General features: G+C 32.8%; 1 protein-coding gene across 1 annotated transcript; it reads left to right on the forward strand.

The window, feature by feature from the left end:
- Positions 1–1,964: 1,964 nt before the first annotated feature.
- Positions 1,965–19,748, forward strand: slc38a2 (solute carrier family 38 member 2). Its single transcript, NM_001045104.1, has 16 exons — positions 1,965–1,990; positions 3,259–3,381; positions 3,462–3,546; positions 3,630–3,745; positions 7,176–7,249; positions 7,329–7,421; positions 7,534–7,609; positions 9,102–9,184; positions 10,577–10,635; positions 10,756–10,899; positions 11,360–11,439; positions 12,550–12,650; positions 14,846–14,970; positions 15,403–15,547; positions 16,358–16,455; positions 16,543–19,748. The coding sequence occupies exons 2-16, from the start codon at positions 3,260–3,262 to the stop codon at positions 16,654–16,656; spliced, it is 1,515 nt and encodes a 504-aa protein (NP_001038569.1). The 5' UTR covers positions 1,965–1,990; position 3,259; the 3' UTR covers positions 16,657–19,748.
- The last annotated feature ends 863 nt before the right edge of the window (positions 19,749–20,611 follow it).

A 20,611-nucleotide genomic window follows, 5' to 3' on the forward strand; every position in this document is an offset into this window, starting at 1 on the left:
TCGGGCACCCCTGCTTTAGATGAATTAACAATTAAAATCATTTACCACTGGTTATTAATTGTCTATTAATAAGATATTAACTGTTTATCAGCAGTTATAAAGTATGGTTTAATTTTACATCGCTAATCCTAATAGGTCTACCCTAACTGCTACCTGACTTAACCATTAATAAGCAGCTAATTAGTAGTTTATTAAGCTAAAAGCCATAGTTAATGATCTATCACTAGCATGAATTGTACATTAACATAACGTATGACCTGAATTTGAGTTCAATTTACTTTGTCAAGATGTTGGTTACTTTTGGGTTTCATAAAAATGAAATTGTGTTAGACATTATTGATGTTGTAAAAGTGTCTTTAGCTCATGATAGTCTTTATTTCTATTAACTGTTTATTTCTGTTAACTATTAAATTGATATTTAAGGTTTAATCTGACTCATTTTATTTCGAGAGTGTTCATAACATATATAAATAAATAAAAAAAAACAGTTTACATTCAATTTGAGGTAAATTAATTGACTTTATATTGAGATGTTGGCTATTTTGACTGCATTTAAAGTGTCTTCAGCACATGAGAAAGTCTTATTATTTCCTCAGTTCTACTTTAAAGAAACTATTGTGATATTTAAGGTTTAATCTGACTCGTTTTATTTCGAGAGTGTTCATAACATGTATAAATAAATTAAATAAACAGTTTAAATTGAATTTGAGGTAAATTAATTGACTTTATATTGAGAAGTAGGCTATTTTGACTGCATTTAAAGTGTCTTCAGCACATGAGAAAGTCTTATTATTTCCTCAGTTCTACTTTAAAGAAACTATTGTGATTTTTAAGGTTTAATCTGACTCGTTTTATTTCGAGAGTGTTCATAACTTGTATAAATAAATTAAATAAACAGTTTATATTGAATTTGAGGTAAATAACTTGACTTTATATTAAGATGTTGGCTATTTTGGCTGATTTTAAAAGTGTCTTTAGCACAAGAGGAAGTCTTTATTTCCTCTCAGTTCTGGTTTAAAGAAACTATCGTGATATTTAAGGTTTTATCTGACTCGTTTTATTTCAAGAGGCAGTACAAATATTGAATTTGAGATCATTTGAAGTTGATTTTATATTGATTTGTTGGCTACTTTTGGGTTTCAAAGAGGAAGCTGAAGTGTTAGACATTACTGAGACTATAAAGTGTCTTTAGCTAATGATACAGTCTTTATTTCAACTCGGTGCTGGTTTAAAGAAACTATTGTGATATTTAATGTTTAATTTAATCTGACTATTTATTTTTGAGGACGCTTTCAACATGTAAATAAAAACCAATGAGTAGTTTATGTTGAATTTGAGATCAATAAATATTGACTTTGTATTGAGATGTTGGCTGCTTTTGGTTTTCAAAGAGGAAACGGAAGTGTTAGACACAGGTTAGACACATAGATATATATCTATGGGTTAGACATTATTGAGTGCGTTTAGCTCACGAGAAAGAATGAGTTTTAATTCATTCGTGATTTAAAGAAGATATTGTGCTATTTATTGTTTAATCTGACTGATTTTATTTCGAAATAAAGACTGTGTCTTATGTCTGGGTCAGGCTGGCGGGCTGCTCTACTGTTTGTATACAATCCAAAAAAAAAAAACTGGCTCCGCCCACACGAGCGCGGCTGATGCAATGCGAATATAAACCGTCATTCAGCGCATCAGAACACGACTGTGATACCGGACGCGCCCAGAAAGCATCTCTGTTAATCTCCGACATTAATATTAACCTTTTTATTGTTACACTAGGCGTGTGTAGTATTACAGTGTTTCTGTTTATGTTTTATTTACTTTATTAATTATTAAGAATATTTATTTGCTATCTATAACGGTACATTTTTTTAAAGTGTAAGCCATTTGCTGTCGATTTTCTGGAACATTCTTCACAACCTGCCGGATTTGCTCACTTTTTTCCATTCATACCGGAGCTGAAGAAACGGATTTCTCTTTAATTTCTGAGGTAAGAACATCTTGATGTAGGCTATCATAGCCACATTGACTTCTTGGCCCTTTTAAACCTGACCACATTGTTTTATCTCTGCCTACATGTTTGTTTTGCCCTATATTTATTTGTTTTTATGGATGTTAGGCTGGTTTGTGTGTGTCTGTGTTCGTCTCGGCGTGACTCACTGATGGTGTTTCATCATCTTTCCACACACATCCGTTTAATAGCCTTCATTCATTCACTAAACACCCTAATTGTGCGCGGTTTTAATCATCTTAAAAATTAATATGTGTTAAAAATGTCATATATTATATGATTTAATAGATTTCACCTCATGGTGTCTATTGATTTGCATTGTGATTGTTGATAAATGCGTGGGCGTCTGCTCAACACACACACACACACATAAGAGCGAGCGAGCGAGCATGTCAGTTTTCCTAATTCTGTGAATATTATCATTATTATACAGCCTTAATTATGCAATGGGTTTAGTGGGAAATAGTAAAACGCTGGAAGGCTTGTTACATCAGTTAATAGTGTCATCAATAATGGTTGTTATCCGTTAAATAGATATTCCGACCATAACTGAATACCTTATTGGTGGTGTTTAAGTATATTGTGTCTAAAATATAAATATAGACTGATGAGATGCCGGTATTAATAGTTGATGACGATGCGGCGGATGCAGCGCGTGCGGATCTGTTGTCGGTGCCGGTTTGTAATTTTCCACTCGTTCTGAGCGCTGGTCACATGACCTGATGCCCGGCTGCAGTCTGAGGCGCGGCTCCGAGGAGGGTTTCGGGGACGCGCATTTTGGGGGCGCGCATTGAGAGAAATGTCTAGGGACACGCCAAATAAATTATTGTTCTTTCTTTATTAAACCTTCAAATGACAAACAGGCTTTCTTCCATTGGTAAACATGTTTAAACACTACATCCAAGCAGGATATAATAAACCAAATAGTATGAATAAATAAAACATCACATGTTAAATGTTTTCCATTGCTTAAAAATGCAATATATAAATAGTCTTAAGGTACAATTAATACCTGTGAGTAAAATGCACATTTATTTTCATCTTATGTTTTGTCTAGTGTGGAAATATTATATAATACTATAATTAATCATCAGACATAAGTGTTATGGAGCCAATAACTGAGTCAAGAGAAAACTGCTGGTGATCTCAGTCAAAGTAATTGCATAATGGGTAATAATGCGAAGGTGTGTTCCCACAAGTGTCCAAGCTGAACCCAAATCCTCATGCGTTGTGCTTTTATATTGCAGAATGAACAAAGCCCCGGCACAGATGAGTCGCTTTAACATCGCTCCAGACATGGACAGCAGCAGTACAAACAGCAATGAATACACAAACTACCAGGACCATGCCTCAAAAGTCCCTCTCAATGGGTAAAACCTGCTTTATTTTCCTTCTTAAGTGACCTTTATACAAATCTCAACCTTCATCTAATCCACTGATGTGATTACAGGATTCAGTATAGTGATGTGGAAGCAGAAAGTCAGAACTTCCTGTCAGATCATCACTTGGGGAAGAAGAAATATGAGGCTGAATATGTAAGTGCTTCATTAGTTTGAGAGGCTGAATCAGATTCTGTGGTGTCATGTGTGCAAATGACACGTAAATCTTGCTTTTATAGAGCCCTGGATCTGCGTCATTCGGGATGTCAGTGTTTAATTTGGGCAATGCCATCATGGGAAGTGGAATCCTAGGACTGTCTTATGCTATGGCCAACACCGGCATCGCCATGTTTGTGTGAGTACTGATGGGATTCTGTGCTTGGGATGTTTTTTATGTCATCCATACAGGAGCTGAACAATATATTGCTGGTATTTATATTATATGCAATGTCAATGAGCAGTTTTCTATATTTTGTGATCTATGTTTTTATGTTTCCCCATTTATTTCTGCTTTTGAATTGCATTATGAGACCTTGATCTTTCTTTCAACAACGCTTAAACCTTTAAAAGTTAGAAAAAGTGACGTTTATGAACATTTCAATAGTTTAAAGGGATATATTTTGTTTCAAACACCTTGTAAAAACCTGCCAGTGCATTTACTGTTATTTTACAGACTTATTTATCTCTATATTATTATTTCAAACAACTAAAATGTCAATAAAGGTCACTTTGTTAAACTGTAGAGTTTAATTTTCAACATCAGAAGTCAACAAAGCAGAGATCAACATTCCATAATGCAGTTCACCACCGTAAACAAACAGAAAACTCCATGTGAATCACAATATATATGGAAACAGTTCATTAAGAGATCTTCTTGATGGTGTAATTTAATGCATTGGTTGTATTTATTCAGACTAAATGTTTGCACCAGTTTTTTTGGTCTGAATTGCAATTAATTAGATTGGAAAAAGTACCTATTAATTTTAATAATATTACAGAAATAACTTATTTTAAAGGAGTTAATAAAAATAGCAATTTTATAAGGTAAGAAATATCAATATCGCAATACTCAACACTAATATCGCATATTTTCCCAGCATCCTGCAGCCCTAATCTATACTACTTTAACTAAGGTTAAAAATGCACAATATACAAGACCTGCTTTCTTGTTTGGCTCTAGAGAGCATTGAGTTTAGAATGTACTAATCTATAAAGCATAAATGTTCCCGATTTACAGCACAGATTAGGATAATTAGTAGCATTAATTGTTCCAGCATTTTGTCCCAGATTTTAGTGTAAATCTGCTGCAGGTGGTCAGAGTCAGTCAGTTCAGCTCTGATGCAGGAGAGGCTTGGAAATTTGCTGATTTTCAGTGTTTACATACAAAGCTGTGTGTGTGTGTGTGTGTGTGTGTGTGTGTGTGTGTGTGTGTGTGTGTGTGTGTGTGTGTGTGTGTGTGTGTGTGTGTGTGTGTGTGTGTGTGTGTGTGTTAGAGTTGCACAATATGTCATTTCAGCATTGGCAATTGCTATGTGCAATAATCACATGGTAGAATATGGATTATAGCAGCTCTACAGCTCAGAAAACATGCCATTTGTGGAGTCACTGCAGAGTTTAGCAGTAATATAATTGCAATTGTAACAACTATATTTAAAAGTTGTGTATATTTTCTCATTTGCATATGTTTTAAGGCATGTTCAGATCATTCAAACACAAGAAATTATAACCAGATACAACATATAGCTTTAATAAAGAATAATTATTATTATTATGCACACAATGAAGACTATACTGTGTTGTTTTACATTAATTTATTACATTTCTGCGTCTGAATGCTGTTAGACTATCCAGAACACCATAAAGCACTGTTTATTTCACTTGCATCTTTGCTCTATTATATTCATCTATGCTTGCAATGTGTTTATTATATTTAATTCAGATCCACTCCCCTATAAAATCATTGAAATCAATGCAACATTGATCTGATGAAATTGTGTTTATATCACATTATAAAACATTGCAGATATCCATGCTGCCTTTCTAAATTGAGTTTGTATTGATGCCAAATTTCCAAGACTCTATCAAAGACTGAATTGTTGCTCACCTTGAGATTTTCAGTATCTAATAATATAATCCAGATAAAGCCAGAATTAGATTATAAAAACACAAGATGCATCAAATAAATGGGCACGGCTGATTAAATTCTGGTTCTTGAGGAAAAGCTCAGGGGTTGAGCAGTGATGTGACGTTTAGCTCCAGGCATGTGGAATGGAAATCTACTGAAGGTCGCGTAGGTTATAACGGGATCAAGCGACCTCCAGACAGTGGAATGAATGAGTGTGTGAAACTACGCCACACTCACACATTTCTCTTTTATAAGGACATGTGTGTTTATGTTCATGATGTGACTTAATACTGGAGTTGAGGTCATTACGTCTGCAATTAAAGTCAACATTAGTGTATTAATGCATATGCTACAAAATGAGTGTGTAGGTGTAAGTGACATTTTCAGTGTAGTTCTTCATTTCACACTCCTAATATAAACTGAAGATACACTGCTGTGCTTCTCTAATTAAACAAACTCTGATGGTTTAAATGACCTTATGATAGAAGAGATGGGGCAGAAAATGATCAGTAAATTTTACAAGGAGTTACAAAGAAATAGCAAATTAAAAATACGCAAATAATAGTATTTTAATTTAACAGGAAAAAACGATTAGCCGTTAATATGACCGAACAAACACTTCTGAATCAATTTAAGTGACTCAACGTTTGAAATATTTTATAGTTTTTATATAAATTAAATTGGAAATAGTGTTTTTAATTATTATATTTTGGTATTTAAGCTTGTTACTCACCATAAAAATGGCAAAAAAAGCCTGTAGAAGATTAGAACACTGGAAATCCAATCAACCAGAGCAGTTTCCCAGTACTAAAAACATTACCTTATTATTTTTAGACAATGTTTTGATGTTTCTTTTTTGTTATAATTGCATTATTCAAAAGTGCTTTAGTCTAATGTTATTATAATGTTCTCAAGACGTTTTTAAAAATGTTTTAATAACATTACATATGCATTGTTTTATTAACATTGACTACATTATTATTACAAGAATATCACAGAAACGTTATTTTAGTACACTGTAAAACCTAGCAGTTAAAATCCCTTAATGAAATAAGTTAGCTTAGCTTATAATTTCTTCGAGGTTACTTTGACTCAACGAAAAAGAGTTTTCGTATTTCATAAATTGATTATATCAAGCAGAACTCAAAACAAATAAATTAATATGAATGAATGAGTTATAAATGATTTAATTATTTTTTTGTGATTACTATAATGGTAAAAGCAATGCCAAAACATTTAAGTAGCTATATTGTTGTTTGAACTTAATTCATGACTTAATTCTTGAACTCGCAGCGATTTGATAGCTGAACCTAAAATGTTTACGTTGCTAATACTCTAACAGTTTCACGACACAAATTATCAACACAAATAATCTATATGTATATGACTCTATGCATAGTCATATAGTTTACAGTTTTGCTTAGAAACTCCTCAAACAGTTTAAGTTAACTTAACTTATTGGGTTTTACAGTGTAACATAACCTTACATGCTGACATAAATGTTTGCTGGGTTTTATACTGCAGTTCAAATTGTCTATTCGTGTTCAATATGCTTGAGATAAAATGCTTCTTCATGTGCACAAACAGAACATTTCAACCCTCAAGAGAGCTTTGAGAGCGATTTTAATAATTCATCTATTTTTGTGTGTGTTTTGTGTAGGATCCTGCTGGTGGCTGTGGCCATTTTCTCGCTGTACTCAGTCCATCTGCTGCTCAAAACGGCCAATGAAGGAGGTGGGCTTCTGTGTGCATGGCTCTTTCTATTTTTAACAGTGATAAGCACATGTTTTAATACTCTGACCCTTCCGTCCAGGGTCTCTGGTGTACGAACAGCTGGGGTACAAAGCGTTCGGGATTCCTGGCAAGCTGGCAGCGTCCTGCTCTATCACTATGCAGAACTTTGGAGGTACGGCCTGCACTCTGCACATGCACTTACATGGTGTTTGCTTTGCTAGAAGATGCTATAAGATGATAAATTGCTAATTGCTAAGATGCTAAAGTGTTTTTTTGCATCACAGCTATGGCGAGTTACCTCTACATCGTGAAGTATGAGCTGCCCATCGTCATCAGGGCCTTCTTAGACTCCAATGACAAGTAAGATTTCACCTCATTTATTCATTTTCCTTCAGCTTAGTCCTTTATTTATAAGGAGTTGCCACAGCGGGATGAATCGCCAACTATTCCAGCATATGTTTTATGCAGCGGATGCCCTTCCAGCCACAACCCAGTATTGGGAAACACCCATACACACTCATTCACACACACTTATACACTATGTACAGTTTAGTTTATTCAATTCACCTATAGTGCATGGTGTTTGGACTGTGGGGGAAACCGACCCAGAGGAAACCACGCCAACAAGGGTAGAACATACAAACTTTCCCAGCCGGGACTTGAACCAGCAACCTTCTTGCTGTGAGGCTACAGTGCTGCCCAGATTTCACCTCAGACTAAGATTATGAGAGTATTATCTGTTCTTGTTGTGATTAAAAGCTAAAGCTTTTATACGGTATTACTATGATATTGACCTAAGATGCATAATAACCTATAAAAGTATAATGACCCGAAATACCAAGTGTATTGCCTTACTGCACATACATGTTCAGAGTAGATAAAGGCTTTTGAACAAATTGAATTGCTAATTAAATTAGTTATAAAGTACTATAGGAAACACTTTACAATAAAGTCTCAATCGTGATGTTAGTTAATGCATTAAAATCAACTGTGACAAATGGCAATATTATAGATGTATGTTATAGTTAATTTAAAAAACTACTGAATTTATTAGTTATTAATTCCGTTTAATAAAATGATTAGGACTATAGATTTAAAGCGTTATTAGTAATTAGCCAAGAAATGAACTTCCGCTGTGATTACACCGATACACATTACATTGACTTAAGTTAAATCAACTGATGTTAACAAAGGGAAACTCGCTATACAGTTAACTAACAATAGCCCAATAAATAGGCAGAATTTTCAATGTTTTTTCAACTTCATATTCCAGATTAACATGAAAACATTCAATTATTAGTCACTTTGAACAAGCATGTGCTAAATGACCAAAATTCTAAGTCTTTAAGCATGTAGTTCTGATGAACACTGCAAATACAGCATCATTCCCTATATTTTGGACTCCCCATGATATCAATATTGTTATCAGCATATATTGAGCTATTGAATATCAGCATATGTCCCTGTCAGGCTGATTTACTGCAGTGCAGATGTGTGTGTTTATCTCATGGATGATGTGAGGGCTGAACAGAAAGGCCAGTGTTGTTGTAGTTGTTGTTGTCCTGGAATGTTTTCCAGCTCTGTGTACGAACAGTGTGAGCGCTGTTCATTGTACAGCTGTCCGGTCGGGGGGTCTGAGAGCTTTTGTGACAGTGACCTAATACAACAAACACTGACATCAAACATTCAGACCCCTACATGGAGCCCAAAGGCCCCTGCGCACAAAGCCACAAGATACACGGCCCCATAAACCTCACATGCTCACGGATTATTTTGCGAAACAGGATGTTGCTGAACAGCTGCGTGTCATTTCCTAAGTGTGCTAATATTTGTGTTTGTGTGTGTTTTGCAGTGCGTGGTACACTAACGGAGATTACCTGGTATTGATCGTCACTATGAGCATCATCCTGCCTCTCTCGCTGCTCAAAAACCTGGGTGAGTGTTTGAATGTTACCCCAGAAAAAATACAAAATTACATATTGCATGTTGGATGTTAATCCTTTTCTCTTCATCATAAAAATGTCAAACGCATTTATTTATTTATTCGTTTGTTTATTTTTTTATTTTTTTTGTTTATTTATTTTATAGATATATTTGTATTATGATTTTATAATAGATCAAATTACTATAAAATTAATATTTTAAGACGTAAGAGATATGTATATAAATAAAATTTTTGTTATTGATAATTTTAATATTTTGTTATATAATTAAAATTTGGTGTGTGTGTGTATATATATATATATATATATATATATATATATATATATATATATATATATATATATATATATATATAAATAATATATTTATATTTTATTTATTTATATATATATATATATATATATATATATATATATATATATACACACATGTGTATATATATATATATATATATATATATATATATATATATATATATATATATATATACATATACATATATATATATATATATATATATATACACACACACACATACACACACACACACACAATTATTGTAAAAATAAAATTGTAGTAAAATTATTTTCGTGGTTTAAAGTAGGGCTGAGCGATATGGCAAATATGCGATCTCAATAATTATTTTCCATATTGAATGATAACAATATATTTTTAATTAGGTTGTTAATGCTTCCAGATTTAAAAGAGTACCCCAAGAAGGGCTGAAGCCAAAAAATTAGACGGTCTATTACATGGTGGAACATATTTTTGGGAGGAGGAGGTTAAAATAAAAGCCCCTCCCAGACTGTCCTTAAAGTAGGGCAATATTGTTGCACATTTCTGCTGTGTGATTGGCTCTTTGATCAATATAAAATATCCAGAGCTTATCATTGTTATTGACATAAATTTTATCGCGATTCAATATAGTATCATTTATCAGCCCAGCCCTTGTTGAAATGTTAGTTTAAATAATTACAACTAAATTATTAATACCATATTTCTTAATTATTGATAAAAAAGGGAAAAAGTATATAATAATAAATTAAAAGCATAGATAATTAATGTGTCTAATATAATATTGTATTAATTATATATCACTTTTATTATAGTATTAATTGTATATAATGTCGATTAATACAGTTTATATGTGTAACACACACACACACACGCATTTTATAACATTATTTATAAATAAATCATCAGTTTGATATGGCATAGTTTATGTTAATAATGATATAATAATGCTTTTTTATTATGTAATTTTAAACATGTATATAAATATACTACTACTAATAATAATCATAAGTATATATCTATATATTTGTGTATGTGTGTATGTGTGTGTGTTGAGTTGATCCTCATGGTTTTTGTCTTCTGCTTCAGGTTATCTGGGCTACACCAGTGGATTCTCCTTGTTGTGCATGGTGTTCTTCCTTATTGTGGTGAGTGTTGAGATACTCCCCGAATAATGCGGTGGTTTACCATAGTAAAAGATGTGCAAATGAAAGCGAGAGCTGCTGTTGTGAGTCTAATGAGCTGTTCCTCCTCCTTTTGTTCTGCAGGTGATCTACAAGAAGTTCCAGATCCCCTGTCCGCTGCCTGAAAACTTCATTAACATCACAGTGAACGTCTCTCAGCCGCCGCAGACCAACAACAGCACCGATGAAGAGTGCTGCAAACCCAAATACTTCATCTTCAACTCACAGGTACAGCACTGGAGATCATGGAGACTTTTCACATGAGCAGAGATCCTCATAGTTGATATACTTAGATCACAGTGAATGTGAATGCGAATATTTGCTGAAATAATTAAAGAAAATGATGGTGTTATCAAGACTTTCAGAAAAAGGAAACAATAGTGTGAGACTGATAATGGCAGTTAGAAGAAAAAATATTGTCAGATTTACTGTCTTGGCCCCATAGATGCTGCATTAGAAACACCTCGCATAAGCGGTCATTCATTCTTGGTAATTTGACACAGAGATGATCTTAAATATACATAAATACATAGAAATGTTCATGCATTTGAAAAATATCTACATATTAAAAACTTTCAATGATTTAAGATGCTGATGACTGTTAAACACGTCTTGTGGAAGGGTCCATACTGTGTTTCCATGCTTGTGTTTGACTGAGACTAATGTGCTGATCTGTGTGACTCTGTAGACTGTGTATGCTGTGCCCATCCTGACTTTTGCCTTTGTGTGCCATCCGGCCATTCTGCCCATGTATGAGGAGCTCAAAGAGTGAGTACAGCTTTTTTTACCCGCAGATGATGAATAGATGCTTTTCATGTGGTTGAAGACTAAATTATTTTAAGTTTGCATCCTTTTTCAAATGATCATTTTTAAAATATAATAGTTTTAATGAAAGTTATTTTCTTTTGGTCTTCATCATGATGGCAGTGCATAATATTTGAATCGTCATTTTGCAAGATATTACATTTTTGAATTTAGAACTGCGATTCCAAACAGGATGCAGAATTCTTTTTTGAAATTTAAATGTAATTGGAATGTGTTTGAAGAGACAGTTAAAGGTACAGTGTGACAGATTATTACTGTTACAAAATATTTCCCATGTGTTGTTCAACAAGTTTTCTTTTCTAATTTATTTTGTTGTCATGATAACAACACAGAATATTTTACTAGATATTTAGCGAGACACTAGTAATAGCTTAAATTGACATTTAAAGGCTTAACTAGGTTCATTAGATTAACTAAGTCATTGGATAATAGTGGTCTGAACCAAAATAAATAATTTCCAATATCGACTTTAACATGTTTAAAAACTGCTTTTATTAAGCTTTATAAGAGGAAAAAATATCATAGGAAATACTTGGAAAATATCTATGCTGTATTAAATATAATTTGAGAAAACTGTAAAAAAAAAAAAAAAAAAAAAAAGCTTCTCAGAAGGGCAAATAATTTATCAATAAAATGAATATGAAAATAAAATTGGTGCACAGGTATGTATTAGAGTGAAATGTGACATTTTGAATAATAACAACTTAACTATTAATACAAAAATAAAGTAAAAGTTACTATAATTGCCGCAATTGTTGTTGTAAAATTATAAATAAATAACATTATTACAAAAAATGTGCAATCTTTTTATTTTTAATTTTACAACAACAATAATAAAAAAAATGTATTCCCCGTTTGCATTAGTTGTTTTGTATTCAATCTTATAATTGTTATTTATTTAATTGGTATTCATTTATATGTATTTATTTTGTTTATTTATTTTTTTTAAAAAATTTAAAATCCTGTTTTTATATAAAAGTTAAATTGTAAAATTGATCCGGATGAAATGCATCAACCTCTGAAAGTAACTGTATCTTTCTCTTCTCTCTGCAGTCGCTCCAGGAGGAAGATGCAGAACGTTGCTAATGTGTCGTTTCTGGGAATGTTTATTATGTATCTGCTGGCTGCGCTGTTTGGATACCTGACCTTCAATGGTGAGCGAAACGCAGACACATGTCCACATCAGAGCGCGTTACGAAACCTCTGTCTGATGCCAGTTTCAGAGCCGCACTGTTTGCTTTAATGGAGGTGTGTGTGTTAAAGGCCTGCGGATTGAGCCGGACCAAAGCCAGCTTTCAGTCTGATCTGTTTCGCAAGTTTTGGGAATAAATAAGGGGCGTTCAGCTGTTTGCCGCAGCAGGAACAGAACATCACATTTGATGTTTTTACTCTGTCCTGATAGATGGGAAAGGTTATGCAACAGAGGGATTTCTCAGACCAGGGAAAATAAACATTCTTGTGGGATCTGTTGTTTGATGTGTTAGACATAGTTTTATTAAAAGTAATAAAAGGTTTTTCTGTTTATTTGTTTGGATCAGTGCAACTAAAATAAAACTAAACAAAACATTATTGTTTCTTCAGAGAGAGACTGCTTTCAATGTAAATATTTAAAAACATGACATATTATATAATGCAAAATATATTTCAATATATTCTATATAACATATTTCAACATTTCTCAATAGCAGTTTGTTTAAAATATCAAAAACATCAAAATCACATTTTATATTTTAGAATATTAAATGAAATAAATATAAAATCTATTTAAACTTATTGTCAGTTTGTTTTAAATATTATTATTAAAACTTGACATTTTTTATAATATAATGTTACATTACAAATATAAAAATCTATTTCAACAATTAATATAACTATATAATGTTTAATATTAAATGTACTAAAAAATTCTCGTTGTTAAATATTAATATAAAAATTTGACTTATGTTATGTAATATTAAATAAATATAAAATAAATAAATATTAAATATATTTCAACATATTCAATTTAAACATAAAATATTCAATATTAAATATTTCAACTTTTCTCTTTCTCATTTTTTTAAAATATTGATATAAAAACTTGACTTATGTTATATAATATAAAATGAAAAAAAATTCAACATGTTCAATATAAATATATATTATTTAATATTAAAATAGATATCTCATTCTCATTTTGTTTTATTAAATTAAATATATTAATTTAAAAACTTGACTATAATGTATAATATAAAATCAAGTGAATATAAAATATATTTCAATATAATGTTTAATGTAAGTATAAAATATTCAATAAAAATATATTTAAACTTTAAACTCATTATCATTTTGTTTCCAATTTTAAAATAAAAACTTGACTTGTTACTTAATATTAAATAAAATATAAAATTAAATAAATATAAAATATGTCAACATGTTCATTATTCAAGATATAATAAATAAAAATATAAAACATCTTAATACTTAATTATTTTTTATTTTAGTGTATTAGAACATTAACTATTAATTAACAAAAAATGAACAAATAGCTAACTAAAGTTTACTAAAAATAGCTAAATATCTAATTAAACTGAAAATATCAGCTAACTATATTACATTTTAGTGCAACTATATAAAAAAATTAAATATAAACAGTTGATTTAGTAAATATATTGATAAAAAAGCTAAAATAGCTCTAAAGAAATATAAAATATATTTTAGCATGTTCAATATTATAGATAGAACATATTCAATATTTCTTATTATAATTTTTTATTTGAATTTGTATTTTATAACATATTGTGATTCAAAAATAAAAAAAGTATAAAAAATATAAATAACAAAAAAAACAAATAAAACATATCAACTAAATAAAGTAAAAATGTATTAAAACATTTAAATATAAACATAATTGATATAGTAAATATATTGATAAAAAAGCTTTTAATTTGTAATTTAGAACATATAGAGATATATAATAAATATAACTTAAAAATGATTACATTTTTAATAATGTTCAGAAATAGTAAATAAACATGATAGTTTATATATATTTATATATATATATATATATATATATATATATATATATATATATATATATATATATATATATATTTACTGTATATTTAAATTATATTTTAATAATATATAATAAAAAATGTAAATAAAAAATAGTTAAAAACTAAACTAAAAATATCAACTAAATATATCACATTTTAGTACTAATGTATTCTTATTAAAACATTGAAAAATAAGCATGATTGATATAGTAAGTATATTGATGAAATAGCTGATATGTGATGGCTAGTGTGTGTAGTGTGAAGTGGATGAAGTAACTGATGTGTTTATTGCTTATTCTTCTCCACAGAGGCTGTTGAACCCGAGCTCCTGCACACATACTCAAAGGTCTACAATTTCGATGTGGTGCTTCTGATCGTTCGTTTGGCCGTCCTGACCGCCGTTACATTGACTGTGCCTGTGGTTCTCTTCCCGGTGAGAATATTTTTTATTTACAATTGTCAGAAGTCTGAATTATTAGAAGATTATTTTCAACACATTTCTAAACACAATAGTTTTAACAACTCTTTTAATATAGCTGATTTCTTTTATCTTTGCCATAATGACAGCACATAATATTAGACTAGACATTCTTCAAGACACTAGTATTCAGCGACATTTAAAGGCTTAACTAGAGTAATTATGGTAAAGTTAGGGTAATTAGACAAGTCATTGTATAACAGTGGTTTATTCTGGAAAAAATACATGCACGTCTCCCTTATCTGACCCATTAACCTCAGCTTGTGGAGTCCCTTCCAATGTTCAATTCAATTCTAAGCTTTCAGGAACAGGGTTAGGAAACACTGCATTAGAGCATGCATAAAAGGTTTGCGGGAGTGTTGACTGGATGTTTGCTGAATGTTGCAGATCCGCACCTCTGTCAACCATCTGCTGGGCGCCAGTAAGGAGTTCAGCTGGCCGCGGCACATCTGCATTACCGTCGCTCTGCTGGTCTGCGTCAATATCCTCGTCATCTTCGTTCCCACCATCAGAGACATCTTCGGCTTCATCGGTGGGTGCAGCTCTCTATCACCTATCCGTCCGTCCATCCATCTATCCATCTATCCATCCATCTATCTATCTATCACCTATCCACGTATCCATCTATCCATCTATCTATCCATCTTATCTATCTATCTATCTATCTATCTATCTATCTATCTATCTATCTATCTATCTATCTATCTATCTATCTATCTATCTATCTATCCATCTATCCATCTATCCATCTATCTATCTATCTATCTATCTATCTATCTATCTATCTATCTATCACCTATCCATCTATCCATCTATCCATCTTATCTATCTATCCATCTATCCATCTATCTATCTATCTATCTATCTATCTATCTATCCATCTATCCATCTATCCATCTATCCATCTATCTATCTATCTATAAATAACTTAAACCTTGTAAAACTATGTGTATTTTTATTATTATTATTTTTATTACATTGCGTAAATAAAATATATATAAATTATATATATTTTATAATATTTGTATTTTTTCTTTGGATTATATGAATTTTATTTTCTATAAATTAACTATTAATCATTTTACAAGATATTTTATAGGATATTTATATGTCTTATAAAATTATCAAATATCTTATAATTATAGTTTTTATTGGATTATTTTTTACATAATATTATATAAAATATATGTTATAAAATTATATTTATTTTATATATATATTTAAATGTATTTTATTATCAGGTTGCCTAAAATATATCCTATAAAAGTAGGTCTTTTTTATTTTATTGTATTATTATTTTTATCATATGTAAATATATATTTTTTTTCCTGTCTGTCTTCAGGTGCGTCTGCTGCTGCTATGCTGATTTTCATCCTGCCTTCAGCTTTCTACATCAAACTAGTGAAGAAAGAGTCTATGAAATCAGTCCAGAAAATCGGGGTAAGACATTTAAATCCATCTGCATGTATTTAAAGGATTCTGAAGTGGTTTGATAGAGTCTCTCATCACTCTTCTCCTCCTCATCAGGCCACATTGTTTCTCATTATGGGCTTCCTGGTGATGACCGGCAGCATGGCCTTAATCATCATGGACTGGATCCACAATGCGTTATCTTCAGAAGAACACACTGGTGGCCATTAGTGGGCGTGTCCTGACTGTGATTGACAGGCAGGTGGGCGGAGCCAAGCCGCTTGCGCTGCTACTGAGATCTAGAAGAAGCTGCTCTATTATCAGCGCAGAGCAAAGACAAACATCCCATTCTGAGAGAATGTTCTGAACTCTGTACAGTATCCCGTTAGGCCACACAGATGGTGATCCACGCGTATTTGTTTTGTTGTTGATTTGCTTTTCTTTTTTACGTTGTTCGTCTGGTACAGCTGGTACGGGAGCGTGTGCATCCTTCAACCGGTTTCAGGTTTAGCGTTTCGTTTTCTCACAAACCAAAAGCGTACTGAGCGAGCGGAGCGATCCGTTTGTACCCTTGCCAAAAACAATATTGGTGTTTTTATATGTGGATAAGCACTTAGTCTTTATTCAGCAAATGTGAAAAACAGAACTGTCATTTCGCACATTTTGCCTGTGCTTTAAATTGCATTGGTTACGATGCCATTTATACTGTACTACTACTTGAGTCACCTTTACCTGTCGTGTAGATCTACTAATGAACAAATAATCAGCAGTAGTTGTTGATTTCAGACAGGCGGAACGGCTGAATTTCACCACAGTGATGGCTGCTTTAAAGTCGATGTGAGATTAAAACTCACTTTTCTTATCTAATCTGGAGCGGTTCTTCATCACGTGTTATCTGAGACGATACGACACATCAAAATGATGTTCATTAATACTTTAATAACTGTTATTTAAAGGGCTGTTCACATAGTAATGATGATAACTGTACAAATATTACTACTATTTATGTCATCGCCAGCAAGCAAGAACATTTAGTTTTAGTCTTTTCTTTTGCAATACCCCCTTTTATCCAGCAGATGTCCTCGGTGTGCTGCATTTCTAGTGAATCTGACCAGTGAATCCAGCTTGTGTAATTTATGTAACATAATATAAACAGTGAATTTAGCCATTTTAGTAAGTGTATTTCATTATTGCCTCCAGCATTTACAAACACGCCAAAGCTAGCACTGAATACCTGAGGTACTTTCATTTTTATGCTTTAGCTTTTTTTGCTAGCCTGACTTCAATGTACATATGTGTCATTACTCCCCATGGAATAATCAATTATATTATAGTCATTATTCATTCATTTTCTTTTCTGCTTAGTCCCTTTATTAATCCGGGGTCGCCACAGTTGAATGAACCGCCAACTTATCCAGCAAGTATTTACACTTGCAGCAGCAACCCATCACTGGGAAACATCCATTCACACTCATACACTACAGACAATTTAGCTTACCCAGGTCACCTGTACCACATGTCATTGGACTTGTGGGGGAAACCGGAGCACCCGGAGGAATCCCACGCGAACGCGGGGAGAACATGCAAACTCCACACGGAAATGCCAACTAACCCAGCTGGAGATCGAACCAGCGGCTTTCACGGTGTGAGGCGACAGCATTACCTACTGCGCCACCGTGTCACCCATTATAGTCATCATCTTAAATAACATTTTAAAGAAGGTTTAACATCAGGCAGAGCTTCTCCACAATGTCTGCTGTTGCTTTAAATTGCGTAAATCCTTATTATTTAATGGATTCTGACCGGCTGTCAGGGTTTAATCATGTATTAGCTGGACAAAATCAGTCTGAAAGTAATTCATTTCTCCACATCTTTATAGTTATAGCTGTGATCTGAACTCTGCTGCTGGTTTACATTTAGACTTATCCTTATTGTTGTATTTATAGTGATCATACTTGCTGTGAACGGCCCTTTAGTCTACTGTAGGGATTATTCCCTTCCTTTAATGTTGCTTAACATTAATACAATGAAGGTAGCGATAACGGTAGTGAATGATGATGATGGAAATTTAATATCCATCACATTATTAAAGTCGAATGAGCTGCTAATGTTGTTTCACGTTGACCTGAAATAACTAAATCACGGTTATCAGTCGTTAAAATGATTTAATCATTGTTTAAGACTGATGTAGAAGATGCATCCTTTCTCAAATCTTTAACATTAATAATACGAAGGTTACGACAATATGGTCAAAATAAAAGATTTAAAGGGAGAGTTCACCCATAGATATAATGAACGCACTATTTATTCACCCTCAAATGTTTCCAGAATTTCTTTCTTCTGTTGAACAAAAAAGAAGATACTTTGAAGAATGTTGGAAACCATTGACTCGCATAGTTGTAACAAGTAACACTACTGAAAGTGAGCATTCTTCAAAATATCTTCTTTTGTGTTCAGCAGCAGAAAGAAGCTCGTAATGGTGATCAAATGGTGACAGAATTTGATTTTTGTGTGAACTGCCCCTTTAAGACACCGTGTTTTTATTTTTGCTGTGCTTTTTATGACTGCTTTACCTTGGTGAACGGGGAAACGGAAGCAAAATGAGTTTAGGTTTGCGTTAACTTTAAAGCATCTCTGTTCAATGGTCATTCGTTCTGCTGGTTTTATGTTTTAAGCGCAGAATCAGATGCCAAACATCGCTGTTGAAGAGTGATTAATTTACCATTTCAGTGTTTGCCATCGGCAGCTTGAAGATACTCCATTATTGAGAGACAGACAGATAGACAGATGAGGAGTGTGTGTCTACACTAATCAGCCGTTATGAGTGTGATGAATGACCACACACACACACACACACACCTCACTGTGTGCTTCCAACAGCTCAACCTCACGTGTCAGCAACCTGTTACTCTCCAGCCGTTATTTATGGAAGAACATCAGTGTAATTTAATCTATTTTACTATATTTATATATGAATATATATTGTATATATGTGTATAGACCACAGAATGGTGAAGTGTATATATGCTGTTGTTTTGGGCTTTTTATTCCTTCTCAATTTTGCTCAACATGTTTAAAATATGACTTTACATGTCCCTCAGTGTGTGCTTCTGGGTTTCGATCGACCCTCTACACACACACACACACACACACACACATGAACACACACTTTTACATTACTACTAAAATGCTGTACTCAAACCTGCGAGGGGTCGAAGCTCCTCATGTACAAGAGGCCATTCCTGCGAATGATACGCTCTTGTTTCAATGAAACACTATGTATATCATGTAATTAATGTCTATTAAAGGTTCAAGATAACCCAGCTATGAGTCAGCGAGTTACTTAATGGGAACACTGTGCTTCAAATATTATCATTCAGGCCTGAAGGTCATACAAGGTCACGTGTGATCTTTTAAAATTAACTTCATAAATCTGTCATCGAGTTACTTTAATGGAAATACTTTGACTTCAGTTTATTTATTCATTTTTCTTTGGCTTAGTGTCTTATTTATTAGGGGTCACCACAGCGGAAGGAACCACCATCTATTATAGGATATGTTTTTAACTCAGCGGATGCTCTTCCAGCTGCAACCCAGTGCTGGGAAACATCTGTACAATCTCAAACACTACGGCTAATTTAGTTTATCTAATTCCCCTATAGTGCGTGTGTTTGGACTGTGCCAACTGACCCCGCAGGGACTCGAACCAGAGACCACCTTGCTGTGAGGTGACAGTGCCGTCTGAGCCATCGTGCTGCGTCTTGTTGGTGTGACTTTTCTCTGGGTGCTCCGGTTTCCCCCACAGTCCAAACGCATGCGCTATGAATTGAATAAAGCAAATTGGCAGTAGTGTATGTGTGTGAATATGAATGTACGGGTGTTTCCCAGTACTGGGATGCAGCTGCAAGGACATCAGCTATGTAAAACATATGCTGAAATAGTTGGCGGTTCATTCCCCTGTGGCGACCCCTAATGAATAAAGGGACTAAGGCAAAGGAAAATGAATTATTGTTTCAAATATTATTGTCCAGACCTGAAGGTCATACAAGGTCACATATAATATTTTCAAAATAAGACGTCACATTTATAAATCCCCTCTATGGCCTGTAAAATGAACTTTTTTAATTGCAGATGAAACTAGAATTGACTAAATCCAATAAAACGGACTAAAATCAACAATAAAGTA

The sequence above is a fragment of the Danio rerio genome, chromosome 4, assembly GCF_049306965.1.
Source record: "Danio rerio strain Tuebingen ecotype United States chromosome 4, GRCz12tu, whole genome shotgun sequence".
NCBI classification, from domain to species: Eukaryota; Metazoa; Chordata; class Actinopteri; order Cypriniformes; family Danionidae; genus Danio; species Danio rerio.

Excerpts from the sequence above, each read along its gene's own strand:
- slc38a2 (NM_001045104.1), top strand. The coding sequence starts at position 3,260 with ATGAACAAAGCCCCGGCACAGATGAGTCGCTTTAACATCGCTCCAGAC. Across the intron at positions 3,547-3,629 it reads AGAAATATGAGGCTGAATAT|AGCCCTGGATCTGCGTCATT; the intron begins GTAAGTGCTTCA and ends TTGCTTTTATAG. Across the intron at positions 7,610-9,101 it reads TTCTTAGACTCCAATGACAA|TGCGTGGTACACTAACGGAG; the intron begins GTAAGATTTCAC and ends TGTGTTTTGCAG.